Source organism: Falco naumanni, chromosome 10 (assembly GCF_017639655.2).
Source record: "Falco naumanni isolate bFalNau1 chromosome 10, bFalNau1.pat, whole genome shotgun sequence".
Classification (NCBI taxonomy): Eukaryota; Metazoa; Chordata; class Aves; order Falconiformes; family Falconidae; genus Falco; species Falco naumanni.
Window position 1 is genome coordinate 16231827 of NC_054063.1, and position 17984 is coordinate 16249810.

General features: G+C 40.6%; 1 protein-coding gene across 8 annotated transcripts in view; it reads right to left on the reverse strand.

Annotated features, from left to right (window-relative positions):
• NAV2 (neuron navigator 2) overlaps nt 1-17984 on the reverse strand; it is a 223246-nt gene that overhangs the window by 137039 nt on the left and 68223 nt on the right. For all 8 annotated transcript variants that reach the window (XM_040608723.1, XM_040608724.1, XM_040608725.1 and 5 more), the window contains exon 4: nt 3514-3586. In XM_040608723.1, the coding sequence (XP_040464657.1) occupies nt 3514-3586 (73 nt within the window). The remainder of the gene's footprint in view (nt 1-3513; nt 3587-17984) is intronic.

A 17984-nucleotide genomic window follows, 5' to 3' on the forward strand; every position in this document is an offset into this window, starting at 1 on the left:
GGATGAACTTTGCAGACTCTACTGTGGAACATGATCTGAATGTGAACGATACTGGGAATTCTATAAAAACAAGGAAGGGAAATGCAAGAAGGAGTTAATTTCCACCACACACACTTGATCTGCAGGCAGTTTTTGATAATTAAAGAGTAATTTTTTGAAGACTGTACTTAAGTGTACTCAGTGTGGTATCATTGAACTCTGGTAGCCTGGTAAGTGCCCTACTCATGCTTAAAACAGCATCGTATGGTCACCATCAGTGACTGCAGATCTTTAGCATATTCACTGCATAAATCTGTAGCAAAAGGCCACGTCTAAATGGCACACATGTATCAGAGCAGGTTCTTTTCACTGGAAGGACATGACACATGAACTCCCAAATTGTTTCAACATGTAGGAGTCATCCAAATCCCAGTTTTGAATCATTAACTTCCTCCCACACTAAAACTGCACTATTGAAAAATACGTGTTCTCAAGCAACCCAGGAGAGACTTCAATGTTTACTCCCATTTGGAAGCAATCACAATCTTCTCCTTCCTCCTCGATGAGGATCTGCCAGCGAAGTAAACAAAGTTGTTTGCAGTGGACCTAGCAGGTCTTGGCAACTTGCACAGAAACACTGGCTTGTTTGGTTAAGGCACTCTTCACTTTAAGTGGTTCTGTGTTCTCTCCTGTTTAGTTTCCCCCTCCTTCATCAGCACCGTTAAGGAGGGACTGAGAACAGAAACTGAATTCCTTGTTGTATTCAAGTCCTTTAATTTCATTTTACAAAAAATGTTTCTTCCCCCTCCTACTGTCACTTTTTTCCTTCAATGTTAGTGGTGGAGCCAGTACATTCTCTCATACGCTGGCAGCACACATTACTGGTCTCTTCCTAGCTTCTGTATGATTTAAAATGTTAATTCCTAGACAGCGTAAAAGAAGGGAAGAAATACAAACCCAGCGTAGCCATGGGATAACCTATATCCTACAGAGTCTGACTTGCGATTTGGCGGGAGAGCAACGAACGAACATTAATCATGCTGTCCCTGCCCCAGTGCGAACCACACAGCACTGCCAACTTTGCACAGCCAGGAAGTTTTCTTATAATCTGCTTTTTTTCTTATATTTTGCATTGTATAAAGACAGGTAAATGATGTGACATTTATTGTAGTTTTATATATCATATCGAGGTCAAAACTGGCTTTTACAATGGATTCAGTTGCATTTTCTTTTTAACCGTTTCCTGGTAAACGAACTTTTTGCTGTTAGAAATTTTAGCTCATACTTTTGTTTTCTTGACATGAGAATCCTGATTCTAACTGAGCTATTGAGGTATATAATGCAGGCAGTACTTGGGCTGACTATATTAAAGCTTTGCTTTGGAAGAAAATACGTTATTGCTGTTCTAACCCAGCTTAAGGATATACCACAGAAGAGAACAGCTAATGTTCAGCCTCCTCTTTCCCTACTAGTGGTGGCATAATCAGGTTAGAACAATGTGTACTAAATATCTGCCTCTTTGCTTCCCACACTTATGAACCACGTCAAAATTAGTGTAATGACATTTCAAATACACATTTTAAAGTGCCTTGTAAGATCTCATAGACTAGGATGAGGTAGGATGCTTATTTTTGAGGACAGCAAGGAATTCTTTAAGCTACTTTCCAAATTGTGAAAATGTATTTTTAAATTGTAATATTTAATAAGTTTTTTAAAAATAATAGCTGTAGTTTTATAGGGGAGTTACAGAAGTTTTTAATATTTCTGTAACTTTTTTAATGTAGCGCACATATACAAAACCCATGTACATGATGGTGTCACCACAGAGTTCATCCACAGTGGGTATCTAGCATTCACTTCATAAACATCATTTACCAACAATAAAGAAAAGGCTTCAAATCTTCAATTCAAAGCTGAGACTTCAGATCATGATGATAATGTGCACGGTGCTGCGTTTTGGATTTGTGACTACACCAGTGTTGATAAGGCACCGCTGTTTTGTTGTTGCCGAGTGATGCTTGCACAGCGCCAAGGCTTTCTCTTTTTCCCACACTGCCTTCCCCCAGTGTGCAGACAGGGGTGGGCAAGAACCTGGGAGGGGACACAACCTGGACAGCTGACTGAAGAGATATTCCATGCCACATTAAGATCACTCTCAACAATAAAAACTGAGGTGGGTGGTGGGGAGGCAGCTATTGCTGGGAAATGGGCTGGGCATCTGTCTGCTTGTGGGAGGTGGCAAGTGATTGCCTTTGCATCACTTGTTTTGGTTTTTTTCTTCTTCTTTCCTTCACCCATTAGACTATCTTTATCTTGATCCAGCTGTTCTCTCACTTTTTCTCTTAGTATTCCCTCCCTCATCCTGCTAGGAGTGAGCAAGCAGCGGTGCAGGGCTTAGCTGTTGGCTGGGGTCAGCCCACCACATCTACACACCCTTCCTTGCCTTCCTTGTTTGAACTATAGGATTCCTTCAGAGGAAGAAAACATGGCTTTAAACGTACAGGTAATTAAGTTATTCACACACAAGTAACAGTACATGCATGTACTGTTTATATACAGTATATATAAACTGTTTTATATATATAAAAAAATAAATATATATAACTATCTATCTCTACAACACTATTACTGCCTCAAAATTAAGTTTGCAAAGACACTTAGTCACCAAACCTAACTTGAAGTCTCACCTGATGCCACACATTCAATTATTTGTTCTGTGGAGCTCTGAAGGAGGTGGCACACAGTATATTCAAAGTTTGCCTTAGCAGCTACTGAATCCAATTGCTTTTTTTGAATTGTTATTTACATGCAAACGTAAATGAAAGTTGGTGCTGAGGATGACAGAAATCTATTCGATCTCTTAATAAGACAACAGTTAAACAGTTTCTGAGCCAACAGGTACCATACATCCTGACAGATATCATGTACTGGCATAAAGGAATATAGTACACAGAGTCATGTTTGGATTCCAGAAAAATGCTGGTGCTTCTCAAAAGCAGAGTGATTAATTAGAGGTCAAAACATCTTTTTTGTTGTTCCATGATTCCAAATTTTATTGTTCCATGCAAATGGAAACAAGTTTTTTAAAAAAAAAAAATCTTCCTTAAAAAAGAAAAGCAAGCAGGATACTTACTCAGGTAAAAGAGTAACTGAAGAATGAGGAAATAAATATCTCTCTCAAAAGGCAAACAACAACCAGCAGTTAATTTTAAATATCTGCAAAATCTACACTCTGATCAATGTGCCAGCTATAGAACTTAGATGAGAAATTTCTGTTTTTTAACAGAAGGAAACAAAGAAGTGACTGAATTCTAATATGGTCTCACTGATTATTTTTAAAAGCCACCTGTGTGGAGATTAGATATGTATTTTACCTACCTTTCACACCGAGATGAGGGAAAAAGTAGTAAAGACTGTAAAAAATGTAAATTATCCATATTGATATTCCATTACACTCCATGTTCTGGTTACAATCACAAGTAGTAATTCAGGTTCCTCATTTAAAATTAAATTTTAAACAATCAATTGACTCACCTTCCGCAGACAGCCCCTGTATGTTAATCCCCTTAGCAGCCAAGAAACTGAGGCATGCATCTATGTTTTCAATCTGTTCAGGAACAAACAAACAAACGAGACACACAGAAATAAAATGCATTGTAATAATTGTTTACTTTCATCTCCTGCCACCCTTTATTGCACTCAGCCTTTGTATCACACAAAAAGTCTCATTTCTCACTGTATGGAATCCATAATCTGAAACCTCCTCGGTTACTAAGGTCCTAAACAGAGTACTACGTGGGTCAGGACTCAGGACTTTCTGTTATTTGCACTTGTATGAAATGAGTTAGTTAATACTCTAACCATGAAAGGCGATCACTACATATCTTACTAAAGGGTCAAGGATGTTATGCCAGGATTTTTAACCTACAATATGTATAACAAACACAAAACCAAAAATAAACACGGAGGCCACATTTGCTGGAGGAGGCAGATAGCCACTTGCTCTTAAGTTGACAGCTGGCAAAAGTTTCCAGCCACAAAAGCAGTCAAATATAAAAACTGTAACTGGAAACCCCAGCCGGAATCCAAAAAATGTTCCCTCGCAACATTCTCCACGTGTCAGAAAGAACAGGCAACCTTGGCCCCTCACTGTGGGACAAATCCTGCCCTTCAGAGAGGTGGTACAACGGTACTAAATTGCACAGGATAAAATTAATTCTAAGTAGGTAGGGGTCTTCTGCACAACAAGTCCGACTGGTAGTGACTACAGCTGCTATATACAGACCAGACTCAAATCCCAGCTAACAAAGTGAACTCCAGAAAGGCTGGACGAGTCAGGCATGGCATTTTTTCCACCATACCTGAATATCACAATCTTGCAGTAGCTTCACACTTAATTTTGCCACCAAGCTCCCACTGAAGCTCTGCTGTCATATTCAGACAATGATGCAGAGAGCTGCCAGCCCCTCCCAGACCAAAGCACTTCTATACAAAAGCAAGCTTAGACACCATGGGAGGCTGCAAGCAACAGCATTTTAGGAAATACCATGTTTCATGTGTGGTTACACAGAAGACTTTTGGATAATACCACTGAACAATTTTTTATTTCATCATAGTAATCACTAAGTGATAAAACAGGGTCTCCACGTCTCAACATCTTGCAAACATTAACTTACTAATTCCTAAAATATCACAACCAAACACTGCTTCTACTTTATAGGTAAGGAAGGAGACAGACATGAGGCCCCCACGCTTGCTCTCACGTAACTACCTTTCTTCTGTGAAGTTTGGAGACATCAAAAGGGAAGGTGAAAGATCCAGCTTCCCTGTCAGCTCCTGCCTGCCCTCAAAAAAAATACACTGTGAGGGCTGCGTGGTGTTCTGGAGGCTGAGCTCCCAGCACCTGACTTCGCTTCCCTTCCTTCTCAAAGTAATAAAATAGTACCAGGGAAGCTGCCAGAGATCCTCCAGCACGGATTACTCTCAAGGTACTTCCATTTATTGTCTATAACTATAACAATAAAAACATTCTTTTCTATTGGGGGGGGGGGAAAAAAAGTTACTGGCATTACCTGTGATTTCGACAATTAGAAACACCGACATGCTCAAAACTTCTATCAACCTCATTACACTTTGAGATATACTATATACTTTCAAACTCAGATAGATACCGAAGAACACATTTCCTGTAACATTCAGAACTTACAGCCCGTAGCAGGGTGCAGTTCAAAGGTTCATTTATCCACAGTTCAATACAACACGACAGCCCATCTCTACCCATTTCCTTCCTCAGCACTCAATAACCCTTTCAAGTTTCCAACACCGCTCTTTTATTGAGGTGATTGGGATTTGCCAGAAAGCCAAGGTTCACCTTTGCAAGAATAAACATCACATAAAAGCATCAATCCATTTCTACTACTTCCACTTAACAAGCTGCATCATTACAAGAACATCTCCAGACTTCCACAGCTGTGAGTAGACGTCTCCTCTGTTAATCAGGAGGATTCCTCAGGTTAGTGAGTAAAGGTAAGCAATATCTCATCTCCGCTCCAGATCTGCAGCTGTAAAAGCTCCAAGGAGCTCTTTCAGTCCTGCTTTGCTTTTCTTCCCAGGTCCCTCATCTTGGCTCAAACTGTCCTGGAGGCCAGAGTGACCAGAGGATTAAAATCTACTTCTGGGTAGCAAGTGTCTCCTCACTCGTGCCCTCACTCTTGGTGCTACAGAGTAGTCCTTGCTGACTACTTCATCTCATGCTCATCGCAGATCAGATTCAGATTCAGGAGTCCCCTTTAAAGTTACCACCACTTCTTCCCTGGGACAATGACACAGTTTTTACTGAGCATTTTAGCCACTTAATTAAGATACACCACTCCCACCTCCCGGGGGATGACTTCAAGTGCCAATGCCTGAGGTGTGAATTTGGCCCACAAGGTGAGTGCCCTGGACCTCGCTGCCGTACGAAGGCACAGATGGCTACCTCGCCACACCAGCTGTAATGCCTAGCTAAAGGCTGTGAAAAACAGGGCTTGGTGCTAGACTGGTGTAGAAAAAGAATGACGATATTAAAAAATAAAGATGCAGTAAAAAAAGATACAGAACTTGGACTGTCAAAAATCTCTGGTGCATTACAGTCAAGAATTCATAATAATGAAAACCTTCTAGAAACAGGAAAGTGTCCCATTTCCGTACTTAAAACCAAGCACAATGAAATAAAGTGGTAATAACAGAGGCTTGCAAAAGCAAACCTCTTACATTCAGAACATGAAGTGCTACAATAAGATCCTATGGAGAAGTACAGCATTGCACACACATGGAATTCACTAAAAAAAACAAACAAATGAAGGATAAAAACGCATCAATGATTCTGTTAACATTTATGCAGTATCTGTAACGATAACAACAGCGTTACTTGGCAGAATGACAGGAATGTGAGCAATTAATTGATTTTGAAGGAAAAATAAAGCCTGAAAAGGAAAATGGAAAGAAATTTGGGGACTTTCAAGAAGAAATTGAAACACAGAATGCAGGTCTATAGCTGAGATGATTCAAATTTAGTGTTGGTAGGAATTCAAGGTGCTTCCCACACAATGACTGGCTGGTGGCCCACATGAAAGTGGTTTAGGACTGCTATCCAGCTCCAGGGGAAAAGGGCTCATGCTCATTTGGCACTTGAGCCTCTGAAGAGGCAAAAGCCCTGAACGCTCGACCAGAGCTGTCTGCTAACCCCGGCGAGGTGCCAAGAATGAAAGATGTGATACTGGGATGCGTGAGGGAAGCAATCGTCAATTTTTCCTGTTGTAAAAACTAAAGTTAAGAAAGCGACTGAAATCTTCATATGTCAAATAGCTTAAGGTATTAATACTATTTTGTGGCCACTGGCCTGAGTGAAGAGCCCTACCCTTGGCTAAATTACTCTCAACAAACATGCATTAGAAAGAAGCATTTCCAACAATGTAACATTTAACAAAGTTCACCTATAAAAGCTCCAAGGAAGGCTTCTGTCTCTAGCCCCTGCTATATTAGCAGCAAAACTAATTATTTATAACCCGCAAATATTGTTTTATGGAGAAAGATCCCCCAGTGCATACAGAGCTGGAGCTAACAAGCTATTCTGAAGTAGTAGCATGGTAGTTAGACCACTTAGATATATGGACCTAGGACAGAAGTGAAGTTCCTGGATAGATCTCACCTAAGAAAATGCCTAATGACCCTGTGTCACGGTGACTTCCAACACAAAGTGTAGCTCCTCCTTGAAATTACAGCATTCAGCAGCAAATCATCACCGAGACTCTATAGGCCCTTTCTTGGCCAAGTCCTCGCATTGCTTAAACTCCTTAAGCAGATAGGAACTGACTGGATTTGCCAAAGGGGAGCATATATAACCTTTTTCATTGTAAACTACAATTTTTTTTTTGGCTGACAATTCGGATTTCTCATTTGCTTTGCCAGCAATGTTTAACACAGCAGAAGCAAAGTGGGAAAGATGGTAGTTGGACACTTTCATTTCCCACCTACCCAAAACAGGGGAAAGCTGTATAAAAGAAGGAAAACCAAGGAAACATATACACAGTGATTATTTTACTCGGAAGCCATTACTGAGAGCATCCAAAACTGAGCCTTGCCTTGTTAATTCACGGCCAAAAGCCCCAAATGAATTTGTATTTTTGAATGGCCACATATAAACTATTTCAGGTCTAGTCATCGATCACCTTTCCTCTTAACACAAATCTCTGGGTGGCACTTGGCAAGATGGGAGCAGAAGGCATCATGGCTAAGTAATATTTATTACACATGCCTAACTTTCCAATGCCAGACCAGCAGCAGTTGCTTTGCTACACCAATAAGACCATCAGCCTCTTGCTGGAAAAGCAGAATTAAAAGCTAGTGGTCACAGGTAATTAATGATTTCTAAGTACCTTTGTTAAGGACATACTGCACATCATCGTTTGCATTCCCACCAGACCTGCACACTCCTCATTCCTTCCTAGCTTCTACACATATGAAACTCAAGTACACACAAATTTAACAGCTTCACTGAATTCCTATGTGTGGATCAGAATACATTTATTTAATTCTTATTTAACTATGACTTTCCCAGGTATATGACTCAGATTTCCTTCTATTCTCAGCAGTACACTACAGTAATTATGTATTTCCGGCAACACTGGCCACCAGACCCACACAGGTTTTTGCACTTGTCATGTAATAGCAATTTCAATTTCTATTCTTGCCTGTGCTAGAAAGAAAACATGTCCTGGCCTGTACGACCAGAACAGGGCATGCCAGAAACAAACAAAAAAACACCAAACACCCAAATATCCCCATCCTGTAGCCAGTAAAAGTAGACCTATAGGTGGGTACCGATACATGTTGAACCTTGACTATATCAAAGACTTGAATATGGAAACAGTCTACAGCCAAAGCTGTCTGTCCAAGTCTGCCAAGTCAAACAGACAGGGTAAACCATAACACTAGTGCTGCCATGTGACAGATACAGATGTTTTTCTCAAACAGAAGTCAGAATCACTTACTGTAGGTTCCTTTGCGTAGAAACCATGGGAAGTTTCTCATGTTATGATGCAAGTCGTCTGCTCCCAGCTTTCACAGTGATAGATGTGGAGTTTTTATGAGCTTATCCAGAAAACCCACTACTTATATTGAAAACGGTGCTTTCCATTTAACTTGAGCCTCCATGTTATGTACAGTATATTAGTTTTCAAAGAAGATGATGATTGATTTAATGTGAAAGTTTTTAAAGTTTCACAAACCCTTATGCAATATTCTGGCAGACTTCACATACAATGTAGAAACGAGGAAGGAGCCTATCTCAAGCTGTTTTCAGCAAGCTGTTTCATAAGGAAAAATCTATTCCTTGTCTGTATTTTCAGATCGAGCTTTTACACTCAATATTTCTGTATCATAAAGCTTCGGAAGAGCCTTAAAATCTTAAGCATTGCATTTACAATCCTTAAAACCCTGGAGATTTGGGGGAGGAAGGGGTTCTCCCTTCAAATAACGTCTCATTCGCACTATTTCCTAAACATAATTATATGTGAAAAATACCAAGGCAAAGCTGCAAATTCCATTTTCCCCAGAAGGAGAGGCACTAACTATTATCGCTTTGTTTAAAATAAATCTTCCATTAGTAGTTATCGCAATCAAAATGTTGGCATTTTTAAAGAAAATAATACATTGCTCCTAGTGTTCATATGCTGCTCCTGACTATTTGGATAAAAATGTCTCTCAAAATTAAGTTTCGGGATTTTAACAGAACTTGGTGGTTATCTTAGAAGTAACAGACATGTAACATAAGGGCGAACTAAGCTAATCCATACGCCGAACCCAGGCTGTAACCGACCTAGTCACAGAAACAAAAATCTGTTGTCACAGGTACACTGTTTTCACATCTATGTGAAGAGTTGACTCTCTCTGTTACAAATGTATGATCTCTATTTTTCTAAGAAAAGTACAGTTTGGGCACTAATCTAAGGCTAAAGAACTAGCGTAAGCCTCATCTCTTGCATCCCCTTCTCTGTGACCCTGGATAAAGCTTTCCTGTGCCTCAGCTCTTGCTCTGAAAATAATGGGACAAATATTCCATATTCACTCATAAAGTGCCTAATATAAATAGAAATGGGGGCAGTCAGCACCACAGAGAAAGCTGTGATTCATTATTGCCAAAATTTCTAATTACATCAAAGAGCATCCAAAGGGCATCCCCTATTGTGAATGGTTTCAGACAATCCTGCATGGCTCACAGAGCTTGCCAAAGCTGATCTGGTCTGAGAGAGATAGATGGAAGGGTTGTAGAATTCTTTAGTTTATTTTGAAATTCAGCTTTTCAAGGCTTTTTCATGTTTATTTATTCAAAACTGAAACCTTCCTATGGGGGGAAAAAAAAAGTAAAGGGTAATTTCTTTGAAAACTATCCCTGGAAATATTATTTTTGGATCAGCTTTTCAGGATCAGGCCTTAAATATATTTGAAAAATTGAAGTGGATAATTTGTGTATAATTTGAAAACTTCAGACATCCTAAATTATCATTAGTTAAGCAACAAGTTCAACTTTGCAAAACAGCCATCAAGAGTATCCTGCCTCTGGAGAATCATTCATTTAGGCTACAGATGAAACTCTTTGCTGGTCTCGATAGACACTTGACTAGATTTCAGCACATAGCACACCAACTGTACATTACTGGCACTACATCTCAGCTTATATGTAACTGAAGACAGGAACAGATGGGGAGAAGCCACGGCTGTGCTCAGTGAACACACATGGGGAAGGTAGCGAGTCCCATGAATGCTTCATTTCCACCCTCCTCAGATGCTTGCAGGAGACCCTCTTCTATCTGGGGCTTACAGACTGAAAGTTAGGTGTCTAGTGCCGTGCAGCTGGAATGAAATTAAAAACATCAATACCTAGTGAAGATGAACTTCTTCCCAAAACATCCTTCAACTCTACATTAAAAGAATATTTTTTTAAAAAGCATAAATACTTCAAAGGAAGGACTGACACTAAACCCACTCAATGCAGTAAGCGCTGGCTCTTGTACGCTGTTGTATTTCCTCAAATACCAGCTCAGGTGTTGACGGCTCTGTATATCATTAACTTCAATTTGCAGCAGGAATCCAGAATTTCACAAAACTCATGTAGAAAGAACAATGCAGAACGTTTTATCACAAACAGCTTTTAGCTCAGAAAAGTTTTGTATTAATACTGCTGCACTCTATTAAATCATTAATTACAAAAATCAAACAACCTACCTATCAACAATTTAAGTAATGCAAATAAATTACAGATTGGCAATTATCGCGAGGTGACAGTATATCAGCAAATGATCTGGTTTCGTTTACTCAAATACATACAACTGTGTGTCACGTGAAGGCCCTCCTGCAATATAGCTGTTGACAGTTGTTTGTTTCTAAAAAAGATCCATGGGAAGGGAGCTACCGCCCCAGCCCGTTCCCAGGCACAGCGTACCCTCTCTGCCCTGGCCAACATGCATACTTATGTCCCGAGGGCTGAGGGTCACAGCTCCACCTGCTCCCAATGGATTTATTCTGGTGTCTGGAGGGGCACCAACACATATATGCCCTCTCCTTTGCACCTGGATACTGAGTAACATCTCCTACTGAAATTCACCTGCATAATTGCTTCGGACAAATACAATAGTGCTGTTTAAATATATTTCATAATCCTACATAAAAAGCAAAATAAAGTTATCTGGGTATGTATTACCTTCACAGACTAATTAAAATAACCACTATCACACAGTTACAGTATATAAGCAATGGCTGGAAATCAAAGATCTATGACAAGACACTTCAACAAAAAGTTTTTTTCTCTGGGCCATATAACGCTTCATAAAAGCTACGATCTGTTTCAGATACTCAAGAGTGAAGAGCTTAGTACTACATATCCTGTAAAAAGCAGCAAAGACCTAGGTACCAGAAGAAACCACCATACAAACAGCATCTCACATCATTCTTACATCTCGCATTCTTACATCACAAACCTGACAGAGGAATTTAAAACATTCTTGTTTAATATTAAGTGTCAGTGTACTGTTTTCAAGCACTGTGGCGTTTCAGTTGAGAAAGCAAAGCAACAATGCACAACTCTGAAACCACGAATAAGCTTGCAGACGTGAGCAGATACTCTTGTTATTGACCTAAGCTTTAAACTCAGGTGACTGTGACTGTAGTCTTCCAAAATGGCAGCAAAAAGTTGTCTTTGTCACCAGCATTGAGAAAAAATAATTAATTTCCCAGAAAACAGAAAAAAAAAAAAGAATGTTTATTTCCACCTGTCCTTCCATCAACCTTTTTTCTTTAGTAAAGGCTCAGATAACATTAGCCCTGTATTAAAACCAGAAGTGACAGACTCCACACAAAATTTAGTCCGAGCACAATTTTTGCTCATGGTACCAAGCTCAACACCAGCAGAGTCCCAGGGAAACTAATGAACTCTGCGGCACCTACTCCGGCCTCACCAGGGACACCGCTTCAGACACGGCACGCGCCTGACGCACAGGCGCAGGAAGCTACAGACTGTCATCCATGATTTCCCGTTTCCCCCCATTTATGCAAAACAGCAAGAAGCTGAATGTTTGTAAAGTATTGCATAAAAGGTATATTCATGTAATAATTTTGCATAAATAATAGACATGGCAAACAGAGTTATTTTTCTAGACTTCGGTGCAGCTGTAAACACATAAGTGAAAGATACAGCAATCGCCACGTACGTATGTATGTGCACCGACCCTGGCCCCTTAACACATCTGCTGTTTCATGTATTTAGTCCACATGGGAGGCAGAACCATAGCTATTTTAGATGTGATAATTCAGTTTAACAGCAAAATAAATGATCAAATAGAAACTAATTCTGTTTTTACAGTTAAGCTCACATCTTCCAGTTTTTCCATTAAAATAACTTTTTCTCTATTGCTTTGTATTGAACCTTATACTGTTTCAGGGACAAATGATGTCCAAGTTATTGCATCACTGAAAAGGGCAAAGAAATAGGTTGGGGACCGCAAAGATGATCCCCTTACAGAAATGACAGACTGCCATCAGCAATGTCTCTGAAGGTACCACATACCACCTAACGGGCAGACAGCACGCACGCACTGCCTTATCTCCCACCTCTGCATGCAGGAGAGTTTTAGAAGCCCTTCCCTCCAGAAACGAAACACGTATCTGTTTGGTGACACTTTATGATGCCTTATGGCAGGGAGATGTATATATTGGCCTTTCCCAATCCAGTCAAGCTCTGTTTATCATGTTATTTTCCGTGTAGGATGAGGGCAGGAGTGGGAGGGTGGCTTGTGGTTTTATTTAGACTGCAAGCTCTGCAACGCAGAAACCTATGGTCCGACCATGCCTGTCTCACTGATAACAATACACAAGCGGTAAGCGTCACAGCGTAACCACAGTCTGGATCTCTGGAAGAAAAATAGAGGCAGTAAAATGAATCTCATCTAGGAGCAACAGTCGTTATTTAAGTGAATAAGAAGGACATCTAAGTACAAGCAACATGGCAGATCACCTCTGTAGTTAATCATTCTTGTCTACATGACAGCACTGGTTCACATGTGATCAACAGAAATGTTCCTAAACTCAGTATTTGGCCAAGTGCCCCGCCCCCCCCCCCCCCCCCCCCCCCCCCCCAGACAAGCTGAGAGAGCTAAGCGGGTGTCTGGCACAGCTCCAGGTAACATCTTCTCCCCCCCCCCCCCCCCCCCCCCCCCCCCCCTCCCCCCAGCTAACCTTCAGCTGTGAAGAAAGGTACCACGGGTTAGGGCTGAAAGAGACCCTTTTGTTACCGCAGTAACATTAAAACAGATTGAATTTCTAAATAAATACTGCCAGCAAGACACAAACTCCCCGAGCAAAGCAGGGGGAAGGCATACCAGAAAAGCTCCCTTTACTACATTGCTCAGAGCAACCTCGGAGTAGGATTACTTGGAAATATATGGCTATATTTAACCACTGGGATACGATTCCAAAAATCCCACGCTAGGATTTTGCAAAGGAAAAACATGCTTGTGATGCTTTTGATCTTTCCAGTAGAGCTGCTCCCCTGAATTAGCAGCACATGTCCAGGCAGCAGAGTCCTCCTCAGCTTTGGTGAATGGACCAGGCTTCAGCCCCAGCAACCCAGAGGGAGCCGGAGCAACAGCCTTCCAGATTTATTGCACCTAGCTATGGCACATTTAGACAACACAGGGCATATAAAAATACTCAAAATGCTTAGGGGAGCAGATTAAAATGGATGCCTGCTCTTGAAGAGCAGAGACAGAATAATTTTTCTGTGAGAAAAATACAAGCAACTAAGAATTTATCTGTTTTTCAAATACAGCAGCCATTTTTAGTTATTGGTACAAAACACATCAGCTCACCCACTTAGTGAATATTAACACAAACACAGTTAGTTGCTCAGCTCGTATTATTCCTACCAGTCAACTCACTAACGTGTAAGCAACTGTACCCTTTAAGTATGGGCCGTATCACAGCAGCACTCACATTTATTTCAATTCATTAAAGTGTTCTTTGAGAAAAAGACACAAATATGTATAGTATGTGCCATACACACAAACAATGAAGATTTCAACATCTAATGCTTTTTTCACCGATAAGATTCACAGAGCAGGGGTTGGAGCTGGCAAGGGTCACACGGAAGAGGGAAGCAAACACCTGGCTCCAACAACGGAAATAAAACTCCCTGCGCTGCTCCCTTCCAAACCAGGGTCCCTACCAGGTTGGGGAATTTTCATACCAACTGTTCTTTGACTTTGGGTGTCACAGGCACTACAGAACAGCTCATTTTCAGAATACAAAAAATCAGTTGACTACTAAAAAATAGTCAAATTGCCATCGCTAGAGTAAGGTTTCCTTGCAAATCAAGTCATCATATCGAAAACACAGCCTTCACCTCAATCTCAAAGTCCTTGGGGACAAATGCAAGCTCTGCCCCATGCTACAGTATGAGATTCTTTGTTTGCAAAACAAACAGTAGTAGAAAGACTGAGCAGCATTATTTTACTAGGACAGCTTGATAGCCACATCAGAAAGAGATGATTCTTTAAAAACTTCTGGTCAACACACAAAACCCCCCAATCTCCTTTTTGTTATTTGATAACACAGATACTTATGTACACAAAGAAATCATCCTTAAAAATAATGACACGCAGCCAGAAACCTACATGCAAACCACAGTTATTTCCTCCTCTATTTATAGGAGGGAACTGTGGTGTCGGTTCAGCCTACACGCTTTTCTGTTGCTCTGAATTCTTGTCTTGGGTGTCCCACAACTTCCCCAGGCTTAGCATGGAAAGATGAAAGAGTCTGGTGTATCCACCTACAGATTCCCCCATCCCCTTCCCTCCAGCACTGACAGCTTTGCTGCCACCCTACTCCTTCACACTTCAGTAACAAGGGTAACATACCATCACTTCTCAGACTTTCACACTTAACACTCCAGCTCTTCTATAGCATCATAATCTATGATGATTTTTTTTCATTTTATTTTGAACCTTGGAAAAAATAAATTTGTTTTCTCATTAGCCTCTTCTCATACTTCTTCCTCATATATATAGGGACATGTCCTATCTCTTTCCAAGGTCACATTCAGTATTTCTTACCTTTACATTCAAGGGGGCAAAACCCCCTCTACCTCTTCTATAAGACACTTTGCTGCTACTTCTTTTATTGCCTCTTCCAGTCCCATCTTCAGTTACGCTTCAATAGTTGCTCATGTCTGCCAACATACCCTTTCACTGGCAAGTATAAGCCCTCTCTTCTTTATTTTCATGTCCACATTTTCAAAATTATTTTTCTTTACTTGTCTCTCTCCCCCCAGTCACTTCTAGTCTAGCTGATATGGAGCTTCTCTTTCCTTCACTTCCAGGGGCTCTCTACTTTAACACTCTGATCTTTCAAACACCTTCTTCTTCGCCTTTTTTTTTTTTTTTTCTTTTAATATAATCTAATTTTTACCATTATCTCATCTGTTATGACATCTCATCTGCTATGATCACATCATAGGTGGTGACAACCTCCCTCTCTCTCCCTCCTTGCCATGCTATACAAAAAGGCTATATTAATATAGAAGGTAATAAAACGCTAAGCTATCACACTGTGCTAAAATGTCACTGGGAAATGTCCTTCAGAACCTGTGAGCATTTTACACAACGTATTTCCTCACAGACAGAACACAGCCCCTACAAAGCAGAATTTGTATAGGCTGCCATTACAGTCAGACTTGATATATAATGTATAGCCTATAACAATGCACTTAAGTACTCTATTTTTTGTTTACTGTGTCATTTTACTAATATAAGTGATGTGAACCCTTTTACAATAGGTCACATTCAGCACTTGTAAAGGCACCCACATCAGTAAGAATAATCTACAAGGGCAGGTATTAAACAATACCTTCTATATAGTCCAGATTCTGCAGGATGCCGAATGTTGAGCTCTACTATCACCCCCAAAACAAAAGGCAAATTGAAAGAAAGAAAAAAAAAAATATCTCTTTTCTATAACCAAACAAAAAATTAGCAGAGATAGCCCTACTTGAGTTTATTGACCTCGGGCTTTTTTTTTTTTTTTTAAGAAGCATGTAGGAGAGGAAATTAGTCTTATGTTACTCTCTTTTGCCCAGTTATAAAGAACTATGCCAATATTATCTGGGCCTTCATCCTAAAAACTGAAATGCAGTTGTGGTGATGGTCTCCAAACGTTCTTGGTCCCAGAGCCTGTGCTCCGTAACACTACATCCTCTATTTAACCACAGGATTTTCTGCATGCCAACTGGAATTAATCATCACAATTACAGGCTTTTGTTTAGAGGAGTATCTACAGAATAAAAATAGAGAGATTTGGAAAAGAAACTCCTGAAACAGGTCTTTTACACAGAGAACAAGATATAGAATAGTCTATAATAAATTATATGAAAGCCAGCCAACTCTTATCTGGAGCAGAGGAAGACAGGGATCCTCCCCACAGCAGAGAAACCCAGACAAGATGACGATGGCCGATAGGTTCTCACCTAACTGATTTTTCATAAAGCCAGCGGGGGTCTTTGTCATGTCATTTCTGGCACTGGGACTAGGTCGATAAGCACTGATGGTCCCAAATGGTTCTGCAGTACTGAACTTGATTTGACAAGGCTTATTAGCGCTGGCTTTGAGCCTGACAGACCCAAGCTGTCCCTAATGCTCAATTTGGGCAAATTTGTATGATGCTTTCCAACACTGTAGCAATGGGAACAACAATGCAAAGCAACCCAATCTGGCTCTGGATTGAGCTCACTAGGGTTTGGCAGGCTTTACTGGCCTAGGCCTGCGCCACATGGAAGCATGTATAGTTGCTTTCACACCCCCTTCAATGGGCTTGGAGGATACCAATTTGCTCCAGCTTTCTAAGCTGATACATCTGGCTGGACATGAGCTGGCTCTTCACAATTCAGCTCACGCGTGTGTCTGCCCATGGCATCCTGAGCCTACAAAGGAGAAAACTGCCCACAGGGGAAAAGACGATAGTAGGAGGCTTCTGTTATATTTCTATTTCATAAGCAAAATTAAATCTTCATTTATAGTGTCTTTTTGTGTTGGTTTTGGTTTGGTTCCCTCCCCCCACCCCCCCCCAACCCTCTTCATTTGCCGTGCCCACCTTACAGACAAAACAATAGAGATACCTGTACCTGAAAGATTCATTTGAAAAAATAAGACTAGACATCACCTGGCTGAGTGTTTGAACTGACTAGATAGCCTCTGCTGCCTTTCTGAACCAGAAGTACCAGACACAAACACCAGCTCCCACCCGCTTAATATAGCTCACAAGCATTCTCCAGAGGAAAGTGCATTGAAATGCAAGGGATGAAGGCTGCTGTATCTAAACAAAGACTGTAACACACACATTCTTCCTAGAACACAAAAGATCTGCAAAAGGGTTGTCTCCTTAAACACTGCAAGCAATTGCATGACCACCGCCTCTATGAAGATACTTATGTTTTTGCCATAGTATCTTTACTGTAAGATGATAAAAGAGCTCTAAGCACATGCACTTAATAAAAGCAAGCCATAAGCGTAATCCTGGCTTTTCTCATGTGAGAAAAACCACTTGGTGTCCCTAGCTATGACTGATGCACTAGGTCTCATGAGCAGGGGACATAGTGCTGCTCAGTCCACCCTCCCAAATGAGTGGCTGGAATAACATCAGAGGAGGCAGCGCAGAGCAAACACTTCTTTCCAGCACTGTTCACAACTCCTGACCCAGCACATGCCCCCTGCATACCTCTGCCTATAAACAGATCTGACTTCTAGAAGCAAGCTACAGCGTGCATCTGACTGTCCAACAGAACTGCGCTTGTTCCTTCATTGAGAATAATGACTTCAAGTGACTTAGTTACAATGTCCTGGAATTTGTTATAGACTCCAGTCCTGAAATTCAGTTCTTATGATACTATAATTTAACGTTCCACAAGTGTAATTGTCAAAATT